The sequence below is a fragment of the Mchenga conophoros genome, linkage group LG16 (assembly GCF_057382185.1).
Source record: "Mchenga conophoros isolate Kocher_MC1m ecotype Shallow Benthic linkage group LG16, M_conophoros_male_GT1.1, whole genome shotgun sequence".
In the NCBI taxonomy this organism is placed as follows: Eukaryota; Metazoa; Chordata; class Actinopteri; order Cichliformes; family Cichlidae; genus Mchenga; species Mchenga conophoros.
Genome location: NC_140541.1, coordinates 14,778,901 through 14,802,085, shown reverse-complemented (window position 1 = coordinate 14,802,085; position 23,185 = coordinate 14,778,901). Strand labels below are relative to the sequence as shown.

The window sequence follows — 23,185 nt, the reverse complement described above, 5'->3', positions numbered from 1 at the left end:
GCGAAATCCTTATTTATATATAATTACGGGTGAGGATCAGGAGTCCCAAAATGAATTAAAAAAATACATCATTAAATAATTTATTAAATGTTTTAAATAGATGAATAGGCATGTAATTAATTACTTAAATATTTATTTATTAATTAATTCAAATTTTAATTAATTATTTAATGGTGTGTTTAATTAATTCATTTTGTCACTCCTGGCCTTTCATATACATAAACACTGTACCTGTTCTTCAGAGCTGTCAATAACCACCAGATCTCCTCCTCTGGCTCTGCAGTCCATTCTGGCTGCATTCCAGGAATCAGATCTTTCAGAGAGGAGATAGCAGCTATGGTTGAACTTACTCCATCCTAAAGGACATGTTTTTTCTGGAAGACATTACCAACAAATACCAGTTCAGCAAGTTACTGAATTATATTTAAAAAACTCTATAACAATGCTCATTTGATCTGTTCAATTAATTGGAATTTTAGTACTTCAATAGTTTTGCTTTTATCAATCACACCAACAAGAACAGTAAAGCCAGAAGGACACATTTCCTGCGGGGAAATTAAAACAGAGTGGACTGTCTGAAAAAATAAGACAATGAAAACACTCTAGACAAATTTGTGTAACCACCTTCTTGGTGGAAGTTGGACCCAGATCCAGTTTATCAATGGTGTGCTTTTTTATTTGTTGTGATCAGTTTCATTTCTGATACTAAACTATAATTGTCTTGGCTAGAATGACCATGTTGCTGATGAGACTGCCCACAAATATTATGACTGCATCGTGGTCAGAACTGTTGTATTAGCACCGTGACAGACTGGTGACCTGACCAGGCTGTACGCTCACTCTCACTCCACAGCAGCTGGGATAGGCACAAAACCTTCCAAGACCCTGAACTGGATAAGTGGAAGACAATGGGTAGATGTGTCTGTTAACCCACTTTCAGGCCTTTTGTTCACACATTGATATCTAAGGCAGTTTTTGAACATCTGAAAACATTTTAGAGATAAAAGACTGAAATTTTCACAGACCTTTATTACCATCAAAATAAATCAGAATCTGTAATACATCAAAAAAGTCTTGACTAGTTAAAATATGAAAAAAGTCCAGCACTCCTGCAAAGAAAAGTGCTTGTATGAATGTTCGACTAGGTCAGGGGTAGGGATGGGTATCAAAACCCGGTTCTTGTTGAGAATTTTTGCAAATGATTCCCTTATCGATTCCAGTCGCCCGAATGACGTCACCACGTTGCGGAGCGTCATTTACCTGGCAGGAAACACGGCGCCTAAGCGGCTCAAACGCTCAAAAGTTTGGTCATACTTTACAAGAACGGATGACAACAGGGCAGCTTGCAATACTTGCAAAGTAGATATTTTGGCGCTTTGGGTGCCTTGAAAAGCGCTATATAAATCCAATCCATTATTATTATTATTTAAGGGAGGAAACACTACGAATATGCAAAAGCATTTGCTCACAAAACACGCGATGACCTTAAATGAATGTCGTGTTTTTAATTCCGCTCCGGACTCGTGAATCTCAACCCAGCAGCAGCGGTAACGTTTGCACGTCCTCTCCCGTTAATGCGGCAGGTAAATAATCACCTAACAGCGCATATTATGTTAGCGCGATCTGCCTTATTACAAAACCTGCCATTATTGTGCATTTAGGTGACCATGATGAGAGAGACAGAGTCTGGCTGGCAGTTCTCGCTGCAGTCTACCGGTAGCATCTCCTTTCAGGCCAGGATAGACAAATGTCACCGAGCAGTGACTAAGTTTGAGGTAAAAGGCTTGCACCCATTTGCCACAGCAGATGCCCCCGATTTTCGGTAAGTGAATGTGTTTAATTGTAGGCAGGGCCATTACTGGATATTCTTGTGTAATTGCTACAGAATAATTTATGTTATACTTTGTTATTGCTACAGAAGAATATTTATTTTATTGTTTTACATTTAAAAAAATTTTTTCCTGGGGACTCTGTGACACCCCATTAAAGAGCCGTAGGCTGTGGATCTCTTAAGATCTCACTGTTAGGTTTGTAAGGCCATGTTACTCCTAAATTTCTATCTTGTTCAAAGATAAGATATAAAACAAAGTTCTAAGCTAATCGACCTTAGGGTTCTCCTTTTTAAAAAGAATCGATAAAGAATCGAATCGTTAAACAGAATCGAAAATGGAATCGGAATCGTGAAAATCTTATCAATACCCATCCCTAGTCAGGGGTCAGCAACCTTTAACACCCAAAGAGCCACTTGGACCCGGTTTCCACGCAAAAGAAAACACTGGGAGCCGCAAATACTTTTTGACATCTAAAATGAAGATAACACTGTATATATTTTTTTTTTACCTTTATGCTTTGTGTGAACAACTAAAGTAAGTAAGTAAGTAAAGTTTATTTATTAACAGACAGGCAGTCACAAAGCGCTGTACACAAATATTAAAATAAACAATACAATCAATAGACATTATACACAATGTAAAAGATCAAATGTAAAGAATGTAAAGAATATAAAATACGTAGATCAACAAAAGGCTTGTTTGAACAGAAAACTTTTTAACTGCTTTTTAAAAGAATCCACAGAGCAACTAAGGTGTGTGAAATCCATTAAGTTTTACAGAGAAAATCACATTTTGAACTCTTAAAGAAATATAACAAAAGGAAAGACACCCAGCTGAACTAAAATTATCCAGCAAACAAAAACTGTTGTGAGCCGCCACCCTCATATCGCCTTTGGAGCCTTGACCTGACAGTTGAAAGTCTCGATAAATGCACCCCGTTTCTACGGGTATACTGGCTTCTGCGAGTGTGACGCTTATTTTGAGCGATGAAAAATAATAAAATATAATTTTATTTTTATATTTCAATACCACAATAATCTTCCAATTTAGAACTACAAGTTAAAAAAAAGAACTAAACACAAATAAAATACACTTCAGCTAAATACTTCGAATTTATTTTCCCAAACCACCTGGAGCCGCAGTACAAGGACAAAAGAGCCGCAGGTTGCCGACCCCTGGACTAGGTGAATGAGGCATGTTAAAAAAAGTGCTTTGACTGCTCAAGCAGAGTAGAAAAGTGCTATATATAGATATATATCTTGAAATATATGAAGCTAAATTATCACAAAACCCATTAGATGTGTTCAAACTCTGAACCATAAAATTTGTATGTAAATGTGTGATGGTCAAGCAGAATGTTCTAAAGAAAAAAAATGTCTGACTTTAGATGGAATGACTGTAACTACCTATATTAAGGTCTATTTGTTGTAGACTCATTAATTTATAAATGTAACTACAATTTCTATAAAGGAATCAATTTCAGCATTTTTGTACTGGTTTGATTTTGTGATGCAGTCGGCAATGTTGCTACTACTGGGGTTAGGTTAATTGGTGAATCTAAATTGTTCATAGGTGAGAATGTGAGTGTGAATGGTTGTGTGTTTGTGTGTTGTGTGTTTCTATGTGTTGGCCCAGCAATAGACTGGCCACCTGTCCAGGTTGTACCTTGCCTCTTGCACTATGGTAGCTGGGAAAGGCTCCAGTGACCCTGAATTGGATAAGCGCAAGCGAATGGCTGGATGGAAATAAATTAAATGAAATATCATCCAGCAACTTTCTTGGGTTGACTTTATGAATTTTGAATAATTTCAGTGAGTGCAAAGTCTTGAAGAGCCACAATCCCAAATGACAATGCATATTTGGTCTCTTAAGCATTTAAGTTTAATTAATTTAAGTTAATTAAGTTTCTTCTCAGTGAGAGAAAAGGAGAACAGTATTTGCTAGAGAATTGAATCACTGTAAAGACAACGGTAAATAAAAGGACTCACTCAGAGAACTCAGAAGCACTTCAAGCTCTTTGAGATTTTCAGAGAAGTTGGCACGCAGCAGGTCTCTTTCCTCAGTCATGACGGCAAGTTTTTTACTCACAGTGGAGAGATTTGCATTCAGGCTGTCTCTTTCCTCAATCATAATAAAGTCTGAAATAAATAAATTAGGGCAGGCTTTTGAGACACAAAACATCTTGTGCATTCATACTTAGACTGCTTCTGATTTATTTTAAACCATAAAAACTTTGAACATTGCTTAGCTTGTCAAATATTAATTCAGCACTCAGTGGCAGTTTGAACAATTATTTATGAAGAATCAGACTCACAGTGGACACCATGAGTGACAAATCCAATAAGAAGCAAAACACCCAGCAGACTCCACAGCACAATAACACCTAAATAACGATTCTCCTTACGGCTCTTTGGACCTGAAAAGAGAAGAAAAAAAAGACTGAATTATACAACAGTAACAACAGCTGTTAAAATAAATCTATCACTTCCTACCTGTGTGATGTGTTGACAGTTTTGGGTTGTCTTGTTCAGCAGATTCAGCACTGGCAGAAATTTCCTCCATTGCTCACAAGCAGGCAAACTATTTCCTAAATGGTGAGATCTGTAGCTCAGCACTTGTAACCTCAAATTATCAGTAGTTTCAAGTTCTTCTTTTTTTGAACTTTCGAGGATGTCACACATTTCAGATGTTGATATGATTTTCACAGCACTAATTTACCAGTAAAAGTGGATCTGATCCTTTCTAAAGATAATTTTGTATATGATAGTCATATGAAAACTAATAAAAGTTAAATTTCTTTACGCAGTTTTTTTAAGAACTTTAAAGTTTCAGATTTCAGATTCATATAAAGAAAATAATCAGAAAGTTAGCAATTAAAACTTTAGGCTCCTGCCTAAGACCTTTAAGTTCTTATTTAGAAACTATATAGAAACATGCTAGATAGTATTTTTAATCAGTTTTTAAAGATGGATTATTTACTGTCATTGCTGCAGAGACATTTGTGTGATATGTGATTAAAAATAACCTCAACACAAGAATGAGATAATAACGTTACACATGAAAGTGCTAAAAGGGGAGAATTTCTCTCCCTCTCTCTCTTGCTTTTTAAAACATCCAGAAGCTTGTATAAACATTATAATTTCTTGGAAACAGCACAAAAACAACAGGTCAGCTCCTAAAAATGTTAGATTAGCACAAGTGGAGAGTGGCAATTAGGAGATCTTCATCTGATTTTGCCTTTTATTGATAAACAGGTTGTGAGAATCCTATTTTACTTAGTTTTTTATCAGACTTTGGATGATTATTTTTTTCGCATGACTATATGTTGTAACTCATCCAGTACAGAGCTGCTGTTGCATAATGTGCCTGTACTGTGGGTGTCCTTGTTATCAAATTATGACTGGCTTTTGCCAGGAAACCATCTTTTATCACTAACATCTTGCTGTTTCCTGTAAGTCTATGTTCATCCTCCATATCTGTGAGCAGTGTTTATTTTGTTCTGATCTTCTTAAATTCATGGAGAAACATAATATTTTATGAAAGCATTTAAGATATTTAAGGACACTTTAATGAATATGCATAGGTTCATTAACATAGGTACACATGTGAACAAAGAGTACCGTGTGTGTGTGTGTGGTCAAGATGTGACCCCATAAACGACTTCCCTAAACCTGCTGGTCTGGTAGTCCAGCAGTTCATCTAAACAAAAGGCACTTAGACTAAAACAGATATACTTGTGTTTGCTATACCATAAAACAATAAAAGAAGGTACGACCTCTTCTCGTGACCCCAGGATGTGAGTGTGTATGCCAGAACACTCTGGAAGGCACACAGAGTCTTTACAGACTGCTAAGGATCAGACCTCTATCAACATGCAATTGATTATAAAACTCTAAGCATATATGAGTAAATACTTCTAAGCATAAATGACAATCCAATAATATAAACCTGACATATTCCACTACAGATTACAGAATACATGCCCCAAAATGTATTTTGTAACGTATTCAGAATACATTACTCAATGAGAGTAACGTATTCTGAATACTTTGGATTACTTAATATATTATCTTGCTTTTTACAACTACATGAATGTACTATTGCTGTGTGATTTATTACTATTACTGAAGGTCCGCGGCTCCGAACCGTAGTAAAGGGACCTCTGGCTAATACGTCGGGTTTGTGTCGGGCTCGTAGCCAAAAACTAGCTTTACTTTGTTGTCTGGGTCAACTTTGCTTGCGAGAGACAGAGAGAGGCGTTGAAAGGCTGCTGCAACGGAACTTATTGTTTCGGAGGAAAACACGAACATGGTGTACAGTCTAGTCTTAATAGCTTACTTACAACTGGGCTCGTCAGGCACTCTTCTTGGCTGCAGTGGTTATTATTATATTTACATGCTTCCAGCTCCCGTTTCTGCTCGATGACAACTCGTACTTTTCCACTCTCCTTTAATCTCAGCCAAATCGATTTACTCACGAACAAAGAAAACACTGAAAAAAGCCCAACAATAACATTTTTAGGTTGTCTAAGTGACTTATGTTTAACCCGAGTAGTGAAACTCCGCGGTGATCTGAAAATGATGTGCCGGGAGTTGTGCCGTTCTCGGCGGCTTCACTGACCCTCGAGCTCCCAACTAGCTATCGAGCTGGTGGGTAGCAGACGTCTCCGAAAACGTCGAAGCACTTTTGAAAATATGCGATATCTTGATAAACCGAGCAGATATTTGATGTTTACACAGCTACTTTATCGCCTGAAAATATGTTAAAAGTTTATTTTGTGACCCAGAAAGATTAGTATGAGTAATTTTAAAACTTAGTAGCGGCCGCCATTGTTGGAAACTGGAGTTTGGCTGGGCCACGCTATGAATTCTGGGATATGGTAGGCCACGAAGGACACACCCGACCCATCCTTCAAATTCGGGGAAAAGGAGGACGCATTTGTCGGCTGCATTCAGAGGAGTCTACGAATCTGGACAGCCTTCGGCGCGTCGCTGTGACGTAATCAGTCTACAAATGCGTCCTCAGGAGGATGCAGCCCATGAATTTGGACACGACCTATGACTGTAGCATTCTGCTTATTAGCTTAGCACAACAACAACAACAAAAAGGCGCTCTGTCGCTACCCGATCTGTACCGGAAACTCGATCGGTACCCCGCATGCACAAATCTTACATCACTTCCTCTCTTTGCCAGCATTGCGACATTCAATATATTTGAATGATACGGTTAGCGCCCAGTTAGCTCCTAGCATTTCTCAACAGCTCTGCCTCCTTTTTCGACTACCGGAACATTTAAACTATGGATAATCTGTATACAAACAAATTCATGCTTTTCTCCTCAACAGAGAGTGTTCCCCGATTGAACAACAGCGCCGTAAAATAAGAAGAATGGCGCCTAATTACAGAGTTAATATTACAGACTTTGTAATATGTCACGTGAAGATTCATCAGCCAGATGAAGTATTTACTGACAATTGACAGTGATAGCGGACATCATCATCACTATTCCAATCAATCCTCTCCACACAGACAAGCATAAAGACACTCGACTATCACTAAATCAAATTTAACACGTTTGTAATGACGCTAATTCAGTTTACAATAGGGTTCATTCGCTCGGTCAGCAGGTGGCAGAAAACCCCTGCACATGCGCAGTAAGGATCGGGGAGTACTGATCCGTCACTATCTTTTTATTTTTTTGTTTTTGTCTACATTATATTAAATGTTTCATTATCGGAAATATTTTAAGAGATACTTATTATTCTTAACATCTTAACAGATACTCTGACCCGTAACTATCGTAAAACGCTTTGACCGGAAGTAGACACCTTTCGCGCATGCCGCGAATCACTTCTGGCGGCACTTCATAAAAGACTATCTACCATCCCTCCAAAGAAGACCCAAGTGGCAGAAGGAGAACCCAGATCTCACATTGAACTCTGTTGTCATGATTATGGATTCACACCTTCCACGTGCCCTTTGGCCTGTAGGAAGAGTGACACGCCTGCTGAAAAGCCCAGATGACCGCATCAGAACTGTGGAGGTCTTAGTACAGGATAAAATCTATATCCGCCCTGTCTCCTGTCTGATCCCCCTGCCTCCACTTCCTGACGAAGATCGATCCTGACCATATCAACATATTTCTCTCTAGAAAATATGGGGGCGGCTGTTGTAGAGACCCACCCTTTGGCACATCCCAGCACACCCACTCACTTCACCAGATGCACCTTGTTTAGTTCTCTCACCTTTGATTGGGTGTGGTGCTTGTCCTCGATTGCAATCACCTGTCACACATTATATAAGGACTGCATTCACTTTTGGCTCACTCTTTCTTCACTTCCACACGGGGCGGCAGCTGAGCTGTAGCAGTCCATGTGTGTCTTTGTTTCCTTCCTTCTTTGCCTTATTTATTTGAGAATAAAAGGAGAACCCTGAGAATAATTCTGAATTAGATGGCTGCTTTTTCTTATTCTAACCGGATGAGCCCATGATACTGATTGCTTCAGCCCTGAACCTTCCTTCCTTCAAAACATGGGTTTCCGGTTGGGTTTCCGGTACGGATCGGGTAGTGACATGCTCTCTCACCCAGGAAACACACAGTAGCAGAGAGAGCGAGTCATCCTGTAACCATGGCAACCGTAACGCTGCCGTCTGGAACAACAGAACAAACAAAACCCAAACAGTCCTGACCAGCAACAATATGAAACAGGAAAATACCGCCGTGTAATCCATTTATTTCAACAAAGTAACTGTATTCTAATTACCACCTTTTTAAATGGTAACTGTAATGGAATACAGATGGCCCAGGATGTGAGTGGGCGTTAAGGCGTCTGGGGAGGGAACTCAAAACTGGATTATAGATGGCAGAGAGTTGGAGTCATAAACCCCCGCCTCTGTTCAAAGATGGTCGCTCACAGTGGACATAGATGGCTTCTTTCACTCCTCTTTCAAACCATCTGTCCTCTCTGTCCAAAATGTGAACATTGGCATCCTCGAAAGAGTGTCCTTTATCCTTAAGATGCAGATGGACTGCTGAGTCTTGTCCTGTGGAGGTGGCTCTTCTGTGTTGTGCCATGCGCTTGTGAAGTGGCTGTTTGGTCTCTCCGATGTAGAGGTCTGGGCATTCCTCGCTGCACTGTACAGCATACACCACATTGTTAAGTTTGTGTTTTGGCGTTTTGTCTTTCGGGTGAACCAGTTTTTGTCTGAGCGTGTTGCTGGGTCTGAAATGCTGGATGTCATGCTTGGAGAAAACTCTCCTGAGTTTTTCTGATACACCGGCTACATAAGGGATGACAATGTTGTTGCGTCTGTCCTTCTTATCCTCCCTCGCTGGTGTCTGATCTTCTTTTCTGTGCCTCTTTGCTGACTTTAAGAACGCCCATTTAGGATAGCTGCACATTTTGAGTGCTTCCTTTACATGCGTGTGTTCCTTCTTTTTTCCTTCAGGCTTATATCTATAATCCAGTTTTGAGATCCCTTCCCAGACGCCTTAACGCCCACTCACATCCTGGGCCATCTGACCTCAGGAATTCGCATGATAAGGTGGGGCCAGGTTTCACAATGAGCTCACCCGAAACTCTGGCTGATTGGGACCCACACCCAGTTTCACACCTTGGCTCAGGCGATTAGAGGATCATCAGGGGGTCCTTTTGTCCCTCTGTGGGGGGTCACTCCCACTAGGTTTAAATCTGGGACTCCACACCATTTGACCTTAGAACTGAAGAAGCTTCTCGGATGAGAGGTGAAACGTCTTCAAGCAACTTAAAGAAGTCCAGACGCTTTTCTTTGCAAGCTCCTTTGACTGCTACATTAACATTAAATCAAATCAGGAGTACTTAACTCCCTGGTATAATTCTCAAACGTGCACCTTAAAGCAGATAACTCGTAAGCTGGAGAGGAAATAGTGTAACACAAATTTAGAGGAACATCATTTATCCTGGAGAAATAGTTTGCTGCTTTGTAAGAAAGCACTCTGAAAATTGAGAACATCTTACTATTCATCATTGATTGAACAAAATAAGAACAATCCTAGGTTTCTCTTCAGCAGTGTATCCAGGCTCACAACAAGTCAGAGCTCTGTTGAGCCAACCATTCCTTAAATGTTAACTAGTAATGAATTCATGAACTTCTTCACAAATAAAATTTTAACCATTAAGGAAAAAATTACCAATAATCATCCCACAGATGTAATATTATCTACAGCTACTTTTAGTACCATTGATATCCATTTAAAGTCTTTTTCTCCAATTGATCTTTCTGAGTTAACTTCAGTAATTACTTAGTCCAAACCATCAACGTGTCTTTTAGACCCCATTCCTACAAGACAGCTCAAAAAAGTTCTACCATTAATTAATGCTTCAATCTTAAATATGATCAACCTATCTCTAATAACTGGCTATGTACCACAGGCCTTCAAGCTGTGGCCTAAAAAGCCATCACTTGACCCAGGGGTCTTTGTTAATTATAGGCCAATCTCCAACCTTCCTTTCATATCAAAAATCCTTGAAAGAGCAGTTGTCAAACAGCTAACAGATCATCTGCAGAGGAATGGCTTATTTGAAGAGTTTTAGTCAGGTTTCAGAGCTCATCACAGCACAGAAACAGCTTTAGTGAAGGTTACAAATGATCTTCTTATGGCCTCTGACAGTGGACTCATCTCTGTGCTTGTCCTGCTAGACCTCAGTGCAGCGTTCGATACTGTTAATCATAATATCCTATTAGAGCGATTAGAACATGCTGTAGATATTACAGGTACTGCACTGCAGTGGTTTGTATCATATCTATCTAGCAGACTGCAATTTGTGCATGTAAATGGAGAGTCCTCTTCACACACTGAGGTTAATTAAGGAGTTCCACAGGGTTCAGACCTCAATTCTGTTTACATTATACATGCTTCCCTTAGGCAGTATCATTAGTAGACATAGTATACATTTTCAGTGCTATGCAGATGACACCCAGCTCCATGAAGCCAGATAACACACACCAATTAGTTAAACTGCAGGAATGTCTTAAAGACATAAAGACCTGGATGGCCGCTAACTTTCTGCTTCTTAATTCAGATAAAATGAGGTTATTTTACTCGGCCCTGAAAATCTTAGAAATATGGTACCTAACCAGATACGTACTCTGGATGGCATTACCTTAGACTCCAGTAACACTGTGAGCAATGTTCCCTCTAATTTTTCATGTGTCTGAGTGAACACATAAACTCCCTGAGCGATCCCTTGGACCACTGTGAGCAACATTAGACGTGTGCACTGTGGTCACGCCAGCATCGAATCCATCCAGGTTACAAGGTTTATTAAAATAATCAAATTGCAGCATTTACATTTATGTTAGACTACTTTTAATTAACTGCTTTAGCCCACTTACAATGAAGATGAAAAAAAAAATCTTGTTCATGACCTGTGTAGTATGTTAACACTATTGGAAGTAAAAATAACTTGAACTCCAATTTTGAAAACACAACTTTCTTTTTTTTTCTGACTTGTATTATAAGTATGAGTCTGTGGTCTGGGAGAGAGTCCTGTAACTCTCTGTCTGCAAAATACAGTATATTATATATATTATATATATTGTAAATTTTTTATGCCACCCCCAAAAATAATTTCTGTCCACTATGAGATAAAGGAGAACAACAGCCTGATACCTGCAGGCCTGACAACAGGAGATGTATCACTCCTGTAACACCTGTAACGTTCAGTAGCCGCCTCGTTGTTCTGACGCACACAAGAAAACTATTGACTACACTACACACTAACTACACAAGATTTGCGCTAAACGTCGCAAATCTCTCACATCTCAAAACACCACCGTCACTCCTAAACCTTCCCCCCTTCCTAAAAAACTAAATGCCATGTTGCCATATCATTTTTTGATTGGTTGGCATGGTATATTTTTCCACCAATGGGAAAGGGTGGGGGTTTTTTTTGGTTTTGTTTTTGCTCACAGGCGGAGAGTGCTTTCGAGCGTTTTCCTTATAAAACGCCGTTTTTACCGTTTCTTCCCGCAGTAAATATAAACAACGATAGTATTCAGCAAGGAAACCAAACATTGCAGATATTTTTATCATAACTCTGGTTTTACGTGGCCTATCAACACAATTTAAAAACTGGTATAAAGTCCACACTTTTTCCATCAATTGTTCCGTCTGTCCTGCTCACATCTCAAATTCAAATTCAAATTCAAATTTTATTTGTCACGTACACAGTCATACACAGTACGATATGTAGTGAAATGCTTGGACAACTGCTCGTGACCTAAAGAAAACAAAAAAGGAAAAGGCTATGAATAAGATAGGAAATAAATATGAAAAATTAAAAAGGGTAAATTTAACTAGGAAGGAATAGAATATAAATTAAGGTTAAAAATGAAATAACTGTACAACACAAATTAGAATGAAGGGTAAATTTAACTGGGAAGAATAAGATAAAGATAAATATATAAATTAAAGTTGAAAATAAAATAACTGTACAACAAAATACACAATACACAATATAGAACTATATAAGAATGTATGAAGAAATCTAAATATAAATGGTAAATGGTAAATGGCCTGTATTTGTATAGCGCTTTTCTAGTCCCTAAGGACCCCAAAGCGCTTTACACAACCTGTCATCCACCCATTCACACACACATTCACACACTGGTGATGGCAAGCTACAATGTAGCCACAGCCACCCTGGGGCGCACTGACAGAGGCAAATATAAATAAATATATACACAATAACAGCAGCTGTACAAGTATTAACCGGAAATGAAGAATATAGTGACCAGTGTTGTGCAAAACCAAAGTCCAGAAAGTCCAGTGTGTGTGTAAGAACTGCATGTGTGGGTCAGTACTGTGTGGTGGTGTGATTGAGAGACCGTATCGCCTGCGGGAAGAAGCTCCTCCTCAGTCTCTCTGTGTTGGTCTTCAGGGAGCGGAATCGCTTTCCTGACCTCAACAGAGAGAACAGTCTGTTGTTGGGATGGCTGAGGTCCTTCACGATCTTCCTGGCCTTGGTCCAGCACCGCCTGCTGTAGATTGAGTGCAGGTCAGGGAGCTCGGAGCGGATGGTGCGCTCAGCTGACCGCACAACCCTCTGTAGAGCTCGTCTGTCCTGCATGGTGCTGTTCCCGAACCAGGTTAAGATGTTTCCCGCCAGGATGCTCTCTATGGTGCACGAGTAAAAGTTCCTGAGCACCTTGGAGGGCAGTTGGAAGTCTCTCAAGCGTCTGAGGTGGTAGAGACGCTGTCGGGCCTTTTTCACCACGGTGTTGATGTGACAGGACCATGACAGGTCCTGTGTGATGTGAACTCCGAGGTATTTGAAGCTGTCCACTCTCTCCACTGGGCACTCGTTGATGACGGGGGTCTGGTAGTTCCTCTCCTGCTTAGTGCTGAAGTCCACTATCAGCTCCTTTGTCTTACTGACGTTTAGAAGGAGGTTGTTCCTCTGGCACCAGTTCTCCAGATTCCTAATCTCCTTCAGGTAGGCCGTCTCGTTGTTATCAGAGATCAGGCCCACCACGACGGTGTCGTCAGCAAACTTGATGATGGTGGTGGAGCTGGTAGTGGCCACACAGTCATATGTGTACAAAGAGTACAGCAGGGGGCTCAGAACACACCCCTGGGGGGCTCCAGTGCTGAGAGTGGTGGAGGCTGAGACATGTCCGCCCATCCTTACTGCCTGTGGTCTGCCAGTTAGGAAGTTGGAGATCCACTGACACATAGATGAGCTGAGTCCCAGATGCTCCAGCTTGGTGGTGAGTGTGGAGGGAATTATGGTGTTAAATGCAGAGCTGTAGTCTATGAAGAGCATTTTAACATAATTCCCCCTTCTAGTGTCCAAGTGAGTGAGTGATGTGTGGAGGAGATGAGAGATGGCATCGTCTGTGGAACGATTTGGACGGTAAGCGAACTGTAGTGGGTCCAGTGTGTCTGGTAGTGAAGAAATGATGAAGTCTCTGACCAGGCGTTCAAAGCACTTCATCACTACTGAGGTGAGGGCTACAGGGCGATAGTCATTGAGAGAAGCAGGGTGGGGTTTCTTCGGGACAGGAACAATGATGGACTCTTTGAAGCATGTGGGGATCACCGACTGAGATAAAGAGATGTTGAATATCTCAGTGAACACAGGAGCTAGCTGGTATGCGCAGTCTCTTAGGATACGACCTGGGATGCCGTCTGGTCCTGCTGCTTTCCTGGTGTTCACTCTCTTGAAGGCTCTCCTTACTTCATGCTCGGAGATGACGAGCACGTTTCCGGTGCTGGCAGTATCTTCCTGTCTGCAGCCGTTAGCGCCGCTAACACTAGCATTGTTGGAGACCTTAGCTGCAGCCTCGAAGCGAGCATAGAAAGTGTTCAGCTCGTCTGCCAGAGTCACGGCCGCGTTCGTCATACTTGGTGCTTTATAGTCCGTTATTGTCCTTAGTCCCCGCCACAGGCTCCTAGAGTCACTCTGTTGGAGTTGTGACTCTAGTTTCCTTCGCCTCTTTCACCGCCCTCCGCACGTTATATGACGCGGCTTTGTACGGGTCCATGTCCCCCGTCATGAGTCCCGTGTTGTAGGCAGCGGTGCGGGATCTCAGAGCGTCGCGGATGGTTTTATCCACCCACGGCTTCTGGTTGGGAAACGTTGTGATAGTCTTTGTCTCCACGGTATCATCCGCTAGTTTCCCGATGAATCCCACAACCGCTTCCGTAAACACGTTGACGTCATCGTCGGAGCTGTTTCTGAACATGCCCCAGTCTGCGTCATCGAGTGCGTCCTGTAACGCGGCCACCGATTGATCCGTCCAGCGCGCGACCTTCCTCTGAACCGGAACTTCCTGTTTTAGCCTTTGTTTGTATTTTGGCATGAGGAAGATGGCGGCGTGATCAGATTTGCCAAACGGGGGGCGGGATTGTGCCTTGTAGCCGTCCTTGACCGTAGTGTAGCAGTGGTCCAGTGTCCTTTCACCCCTGGTGGGGCAGGTGATGTGTTGATAAAAGTTCGGCGCTGCGCGTTTGAGGTTGGCGCTATTAAAGTCCCCCGTCACAATAAGCGCAGCGTCCCGGTGTTGTGTCTGGTGCTGTGTGAGTGCCTCATGCAGCTCGCATAAGGCGGTGACCGTGTCCGCTTGTGGTGGAATATAAACGGCACTTACAATGACCGATGTAAATTCCCGAGGTAGATAAAAAGGACGACACATGATGGACAGTAGTTCCAGATTTGGTGTGCAGGAGCGTGTGAGAGGAACAACGTTCGCACTGTTGCACCAGTTGTTGTTCACCATTAAACACACGCCGCCTCCCCTTGACTTCCCCGAGTCCCGTGTCCTGTCCATGCGGTGAACCGAGAAGAACTCGGCCGGCTAGATGGCGTGGTCCGGCACCGCTGGGTTCAGCCATGTCTCGGTGAAGCAGAGGAGATTGCAGTCCCGAATGTCTCTCTGGAACTTTATCCTGGCCCTGAGGTCGTCAAGCTTGTTCTCCAGTGACTGGACGTTGGCGAGCAGGATGCTAGGCAGAGGTGTGCGGTGTGCACGAGCTCTCAGCCTGTTCCTGACGCTGGCTCGCTTCCCTCTAGGCCGCCGCCGCTTCCCTTTGTTCTCCCTCGAGATCTCACTCGGCCAGCTCGGATCCGGAGTTAAAAACTTCGAATTGTGAGTACATTGTAAACCAATAGAAACAAGAGTGTCACTGTCATACCTAATGTACCCAATGGTGATGATTTTGCCGATTTAGAAACGCTGAAAACTAACTTAAAAAACAAAGACAATGGTTGTACACGTTGTCATTAACGTGGCTTCACTTAACATCAGCCACGTTGCTTTGCTAGCTAAAACACCGGTGTCTGCACATAAGGACGCTGTCATAGCCTGTCAACGATGTTGATTAGTTGCGTATATACGAATGTGAAACGCATCATTGGCTGGACTGTGGGATAAGGTGGCATTGTTCTAATCCCATACTGGAGCAGCCAGTCACTTACTGACTAACACTGCAAAACATATATACACATATACATAACAACGTATTAATTTTAATTTCAATTCAGGTTAGATTTTTTTTTCTGTGCGCAGAGACCGTGCCAGCAGTGCGCAATTGCGCATACGCGCAGCTTAGAGGGAACATTGACTGTGAGGAACCTTGGAGTCATTTTTGACTAAGACATGCCCTTCAATGCACATATTAAACAAATATATAAGACTGCTTTCTTCCATTTGCACAGCATCTCTAAAATTAGAAATATCCTGTCTCAGAGTGACGCTGAAAAACTATCTAGCACTCGGTGGAGGGAGAGGACCAGAGCCTCTAGACTGGACGAGGACAGGGCTATGATGCTGAGCTTCAGCTCATGCTCCAGAGGTCGTACCTTGTCTTATTTTTTTACGGTAGGATTAACGTAGCTATATCTGTTCTAGTCTAAGTGCTTTTTGAAAAGATGAACTGGTTTAGGGAAGTCGTTTATGGGGTCACACACACACACACACACACACACACACACACACACACACACACTGAAGTATAAATAAAGACCGGGGCAGTTTCTCAGAGTCGCAGTTCTGGAGGCTGCCCTTGCTAGCAAGAAGTTCTGTGTGTTTCTCTTCTCTGAGCCTCTACTGAAGAAGTGTTTTAGAGTATATCTCTTAACACCTTCAGTTAATCCAAAATGCTGCAACAACAGTAATAACAGGGACTAGAAAGAGAGAGCATATTTCTCCTGTTTTGGCTTCCCTTCATTGGCTTCCTGTTAAATCCAGAAAAATTCAAAATCTTTCTCCTCGCATACAAGGTCTTAAATAATCAGGCCCCATCTTATCTTAATGAAGTTGTAGTACCATATCACCCTATTAGAGCACTTCACTCTAATAGGGTGATATTTGCACTGCAGGCTTATTTGTTGTTCCTAGAGTATTTAAAAGTAGAATGGGAGGCAGAGCCTTCAGTTTTCAGGCCCCTCTTCTGTGGAACCAGCTTCCAGTTTGGATTCGGGAGACAGACACTATCTGTCGCGGTTTGCCGGGGCAAGCCGTGTGGAATATGAAATAGGATCCAAAATGCAGACTGCTTAAGTGGAGGATGAGCTTTATTTACAACCGGATAAGAACAACAAAAGGGGTGGCGAGAAACAGAACGGTAATAACGCTAAACTGGGAAAACTAAACTAAACACGAAACCAGAACACTAACGAGGGTACCTTGCAGGGAGAATGACCAGGAAGCTGGAGGAATAAACACAGAATGGCGGCGAGGAAAATAACGCAGACGAACCAGCAACTACCATGACAGAAGACACAACTTAAATACACCCAGAGAACACAGGGAGATTACACGCAGGTGGGGAACACAGCTGGGAGTGATTATCATGACGAGACTAGGGAGGCAAACTGAAAACACTCACATAAGACGCAGACCTTCACAATAAAACAGGAAACACATACACGCAATGACATAACACACCAACTTAACACAGACTGGGGGACACAGAACATAGGAACATGAACAAAAGAATACAAACACCCAAGGTAACCAAAACCACAGAATACTAATAGACTAAACATAAACACGGAGTCACAGACTCCGGACCATGACACTATCTCTACTTTTAAGATTAGGCTTCAAACTTTCCTTTTTGCTAAAGCATATAGTTAGCGCTGGACCAGGTGACCCTGAATCCTCCCTTAGTTATGCTGCAATAGACGTAGGCTGCCGGGGGATTCCCATGATGCATTGAGTTTTTCCTTTCCAGTCACTTTTCTCACTCGCCATGTGTTAATAGAACTCTGTGCATTGAATCATACCTGTTGTTAATCTCTGTCTCTCTTCCACAGCATGTCTTTATCCTGTCTTCCTTCTCTCACCCCAACCGGTCGCAGCAGATGGCCGCCCCTCCCTGAGCCTGGTTCTGCAGGAGGTTTCTTCCTGTTAAAAGGGAGTTTTTCCTTCCCACTGTCGCCAAAGTGCTTGCTTATAGGGGGTCATATGATAGTTGGGTTTTTCTCTGTATCTATTATTGTACGATCTAGTGTACAATATAAAGTGCCTTGAGGCGACTGTTGTAATTTGGCGCTATATACTGTAAGTAAAATTGAATTGAATTGAATTAATAATGTCATAAATCCCCTTCACATGTCACTAAATAACTGCAGAACCAGATTTATTTTTCTATGGATATTTATTGTCATGCATGTTGTTGTCTCCATGTTAATATTCACAAGCTGATTTTGAGAGCAGAAGGTTTTAAATTCTAGTAAAAGACAGAATGAGTTAAGAAAAGAGTTTTTGTCTGCAATGAACAAACTTACAAAAATACAAAATATAGTGTAAGGTCTATAGGCCTGGAGAATCCCACAGACTGACCTGTAAATACTCAGGGTTTAGTGAAAAATATTATCGAAACACTTGGATTAGACAGGAAAAGGATGGAGGATGGACAGGATGGGATTGCCTTTATCTGGGGTGAGAGTAGTGGCAGCTAGTGCTCTCAGGCAGTCGCCAACACATCCTCAATAAGAGAAATGCTGATAAGTGTACTAAGGGTTAAACACAGAATCATAATTCATATGTGATTTTGCTGCAAGGTAATTATGTTTAATGGCTTAACACTGATCAGAATCCAACCAGGTATAAGTTTAACACACAAGAGTGAGATTTGTTGTACAAAATGTCAGCACATCAAAAGACATTAACACTCTTTTCAGCTGTTTTTTTTTAACCCCATTGGTACAGGAATTAACTGTGACTCAGCAACACAGTTAAAAAATACAATAAAGCTGCTTAACAGGAAATGATTTAGTGATGCTTAGACGTTCCTCTTTTTTTTAACTTTAAATTTTTTATTGGTGTATATGTACATGTTCAAGGAATGAAAAATACATAAAAGACTATAGCGGAGACCAATGGCCTCCATGAAGAATCATTCTGACTTAATGGTTGTTTTCCTTATTCTTAGTTTACTGGAGTGGTAAGGACAATGCAGTCATTTTGCAAACATTATGACCCCATAACGAATGATATGCTTGAAATACAGAAGCCATTTATTTCTTTATTTGTAGGTACTAATACTCAAACACTGATTCTGTCTGAAATAGTGATTAAAAGGTCTGGAGAATCCCACGGACTGGTCTGTATATATTTAGGGTTTAGTATTCACATGTATGCTGCTTGGCTGAGCCACGATGCTACAATAGGATTGCAGTGGATTTACTTCAATAGTAGTAGCACCTCTTACTCTCAGTCAGTCCAGTGCTGATTTATCATCTCCTGAAACGACAGCAGTGACTGTAGCTGGATAAATTGTGCACCCTGAAGACACTACTGTGTATTACTGAACCAGAGACTCACAGTAATCAGCCATCATCCATCCATCTATCCGTTCATTTCCTCTTATCCTTCTCAGGGTCGTGGCGGGCACTGGAGCCTATGCCAGCTATCTTAGGTACACCCTGGACAGGTCGCCAGTCTGTCGCAGGGCCTAATAAGCCATCGGTACAGCTGAATTGGAACCCCTCGGTGCCTAAACAATTATAACATGCAGCAGAGGAGGAGCCCTAATACCACTGATGAATTCAAGAGAATTTAACTATGAAAAAAACAGCTTTGTGAAACTTTTTTTTCCTGAAAAGAATGAGTCAATGCAAAACTAATGACTTTAGTAACTTGGGGTAAAGGTTTTTATTGAATAAAAGAAAACACTTTGGATTTTGTTTTTACTTTTTTTTTTTCATTAAAAACAAATCAAACTTTACCCAATGACTGGCACTTTAATCCATATTTCTGTGCATTCTGTCAGTGTCCATCTGTAATCAAACTAAACTTCCTCCCAGACTAATATGAAGACTTGATATATTGCAGTTGGCTGCAGCAGAAGAAGAGAAGTAGATTTTTAGTAGCAACATGTTCTCAGTGGCTCTGCTGCTGCTGGGTGACTGTCCCTGAACAGAAACACTGACAACATGTTTTCTCTACATGTATAAAGTGTGACCAGCTCACACAGCCAGCCTCTGTGATTCTGCAGCCACTTTTGATCTGGACTGTATGTGCAGGAAGTGAATGAACGTCCATTACCATTTCGCCCCCTGGTGGCTGCATTCCCACTGGTTTTCATGAAAGCTGCTTGGCGGTGTTAACGTTCCTGCTCTTGTACATATCACAGGCCGGGTATATCATTGTTCTATGGGTTTGCATAATCATGTGAAAAGACACAGAAGTCAAACTCTTTTTCTGTCCACTTTTCTGAAGATGAATCACAATGTTATATCTGTCAAACACATGCTGAGGAAACTACATTTCAATAATAATGCATCATGAAAATGTATGTTTTTAATGATTAAAAAAGCTGAAATAACAATGGCAAGACTTCATCATTTTCTGCTTCAGATTTTTAGCAAGTAGAATGCAAAATAAATGCGTTATGTATGTAAAAGCATTTTTTTTCTGTAATCTGTACAGTAGATTAAAAAAAATAAGAAAAACACATAAGTACAGTAAAATGCCCTACACACACACACACACACACACACACACACACACACACACACACACACACACAAACACACACACAGCAAGAGAAAATAATCTCAGTTTTTCTACTAGAATAATAACAATAAAGTGAAGATAACATTAGTTTAAATGCTTTCAGCAGTAACAATAGCAAGTGAGCACATTTGCAATATGAAATGCAAATGCAGTGCAAATTTCAACCAGTACAATCCACTGTGTGCTGTTTCATGTCTGCACATTTTAGCTATGTTTCAAACTAAAAACATTCTAATATTGTATGGCAAATTACTCGATATGCCCAAATGTTGCAGACTGAAATGTAACAATTTTAACAGTCCTCCCTAGATAAAGCTCTTAGGTCTAATCTTTGAGATGCCAAAACACTGTTACAACCACTGAAAGAATCTAAACAGAACTCATGCAACAAACCAACATTATCAATAAAAATATCACAGAATTATTCAAAACATGGTGACACCATTTCCCCAGTGACGGTAATTATTGACTGAAACCACATTGAGCACACTGAAGCAGGCCACAGTCGTTTTCTGTTTTGTTTTTTTTATGACAGGTACTACAGTCTTTATCTTCTTCCTAATAAGGAGCTGTATTTGATTCTCTAAAGTAAAACTTTGTGCTGCGACTGTATGTTTATAGAAGTGTTATCCAAATAAAATGGGTCAGTTACTCGTTACTATAGGCATAGTTATATTTCAAGGGTTGTTTTTCACTAAATCTTAATACTTATTCAGAAAAGGATATATAAAAATGCTAATGAAATAACTATCATAGCCTAATTTGAAAAATATGTACAAATCTAATTTTCAAACAAATTCAGCTGTTACAGTAGTTTTTCACAGACCCATTGGAGAGAATTTTCACATCTTTCATCATTCCAGGAAGTTCCTTGATATCTGATATGAGCACAGTTCTCTCTAAACAACAGGTTGTCAGGCTGAAGAGATGCCCAGTATCTGGTGAGTCAATAAAAAACAACATTAATATCTTTGAATTAGATATAAAACAATATGGGAAAAATGACTACTGATAGGATGTTTAACCCATTGTGAATTATGGATACATGCACAACCCTCTGTCTCTAATAATAAATTGTTAAGTTGTTAAGAAAATGGATGGACGGATGATAGGATTGACTGTTTTCTCCTGGGTCTGTTTTTTTTTTTTCTTCCATTATTCATCAAAAATGTTTAGTTAATAACAAGTCATGTCCGGATAAGGCCAAAACAGTCTCTAAGATCTTCAGTTCCTGGTGTCTAGGTTTGTCAATGAAGTTATTTTCTTGATGAAATAACTTCACCAAGGAAGTACATAAATTAAAAAACATTACTTCTTTATTTATATAAAAAATATATATTTACTTAGTAAATAAATATTATTTATAAAAATATTTGTTTATTACAAATATATTTAATATATTGGTTGAACTCAAAGACTTACTGCAGAGTCAGAGGCGTTCCGTCTACCCATTTCCACGTGCCCTCTTGTTCTATGTCACTTAAACCAATCCAAGTCTCTTTCTGGGTGAATGAAGCGATGAAGTTCTGTCCAACAAGCACACAAACATTTGTGTTATGAATCACTAGACTCTTTTTATTTCTGTCTCTTTGGCTACAGATTCTCATCAGCTTTATACCCAATGCTATTTCAGTGTAATGGGGGAATTTCCATGTTTTGTGTTTTTGAATTATTAATAGTCGTTGACTTCATTGTAATTCATAGTTTCTAGTCTCCTGGTTTCTGTGTCTGTGCCTTCCCTGTGTTCCTTGTGTCACATCTAGTCATGTTATGCTTTCATGTCTGTTCTTCAAGTGTCAAGTCCATGTCTCAGTCTGAGTCTCATGTTTGCTGTTTTATTTTGATAGTTCCTTGTTAAACTAGTCAAATGATGAAATTTTTATGGAAACATTTTTATTCAAATTGGGAAAGTCATGTTCATAACAACGTGGGGTTTGAAAGTCAACATTCATTAAAAAACAATGAACTTTGTACCTGTTCTTCAGGGCTGTCTATCACCACCAAATCTGCTCCTTGGTCTGTGCAGTGTTTTCTAGCTGAATGCCAGGAACCAGAGTTTTCAGAGAGGAGATAACAGCTACAACTGAACTTTCTCCATCCTGTAGGGCAGGTTTTCTCTGGAAGAAACATCAAATAAGAAATATTAAAGATCAACATGGAACATTCAGCAATACTTTATTTGGTCTCTGTTAATTAACTGGAATCTATATTTTATAACATCTATATATAAAAGGCCTTGTGATCCTGACACTGCAATGCAGAGGAGATGCAACAATGATGACAATGATTCATGTGAAACATATCCATGAAGATTAAAGTTTGCTTTCTTAAATTTCTGTCAGTTCAGATATAATGAGAAAATATTTCCATCTATCACTGGAAAACGGAATCACTGAATTTCAGTGTAAATTTTTTACAAAGACACACAACAGCTCAGACAAGGACTCACTCTGGTTGAACAAACTCTGCAGTCTCTCCAGCTCTTTGGTCATTTCAGCGAGGTTGGCCTTCAGCAGGTCTCTCTCCTCAGTCATAGAAGAAAGTTGGTTATGAACTGCAGAGACATTTGCATTTAGAAGGTCTCTCTCCTCGGTTATTGAGGAAAGTTTGTTATTCATTGAGAGATATTCAGCTGAATCTTGTGAGGAGTTTTTGTCTGAAATACAGATAAATAAGTAAAGATGTTTTTGAGAGCCAAAAGAACACTGTTGCTGATTTATAATCGAGCTAATCAAAAATAATTTGGAATTTTGCCATTATGGAATGAAACATGTTATATATATAACAGAAGAAAACAACAACAACAAAGCAACACAACACAACTCACAGTAGAAAGCAAGAGTG

At 40.4% G+C, this 23,185-nt stretch overlaps 2 protein-coding genes across 2 annotated transcripts in view; both read right to left on the bottom strand.

Moving 5' to 3' along the window:
• LOC146556444 (C-type mannose receptor 2-like) overlaps positions 1-4,394 on the bottom strand; it is a 32,703-nt gene extending 28,309 nt beyond the window's left edge. Inside the window, exons 1-4 of the mRNA XM_085250524.1 lie at positions 4,325-4,394; positions 4,147-4,248; positions 3,821-3,970; positions 232-374 (exon numbers count right to left, since the gene is read on the bottom strand). Coding sequence (XP_085106650.1) covers positions 232-374; positions 3,821-3,970; positions 4,147-4,248; positions 4,325-4,394 — 465 coding nt within the window. The remainder of the gene's footprint in view (positions 1-231; positions 375-3,820; positions 3,971-4,146; positions 4,249-4,324) is intronic.
• A 16,752-nt stretch (positions 4,395-21,146) lies between these two features.
• LOC146556443 (CD209 antigen-like protein A) lies at positions 21,147-22,956 on the bottom strand. The gene is made up of 4 exons (XM_085250523.1): positions 22,791-22,956; positions 22,316-22,458; positions 21,764-21,867; positions 21,147-21,279 (listed from the first exon to the last, which is right to left on the bottom strand). Exons 1-4 carry the CDS (start codon positions 22,873-22,875, stop codon positions 21,147-21,149), a joined length of 465 nt encoding a protein of 154 aa, XP_085106649.1. The 5' UTR covers positions 22,876-22,956.
• Between the last annotated feature and the right edge of the window lie 229 nt (positions 22,957-23,185).

Bases quoted from the DNA above. Each gene is read 5' to 3' on its own strand.
- LOC146556443 (XM_085250523.1), bottom strand. From the start codon at position 22,875: ATGACTGAGGAGAGAGACCTGCTGAAGGCCAACCTCGCTGAAATGACC. The intron at 22,459-22,790 runs GTGAGTCCTTGT...TGTTTCTTCCAG, and splicing joins GCAGAGTTTGTTCAACCAGA to AGAAAACCTGCCCTACAGGA. The intron at 21,280-21,763 runs GTAAGTCTTTGA...TTGACTCACCAG, and splicing joins GGAACGCCTCTGACTCTGCA to ATACTGGGCATCTCTTCAGC.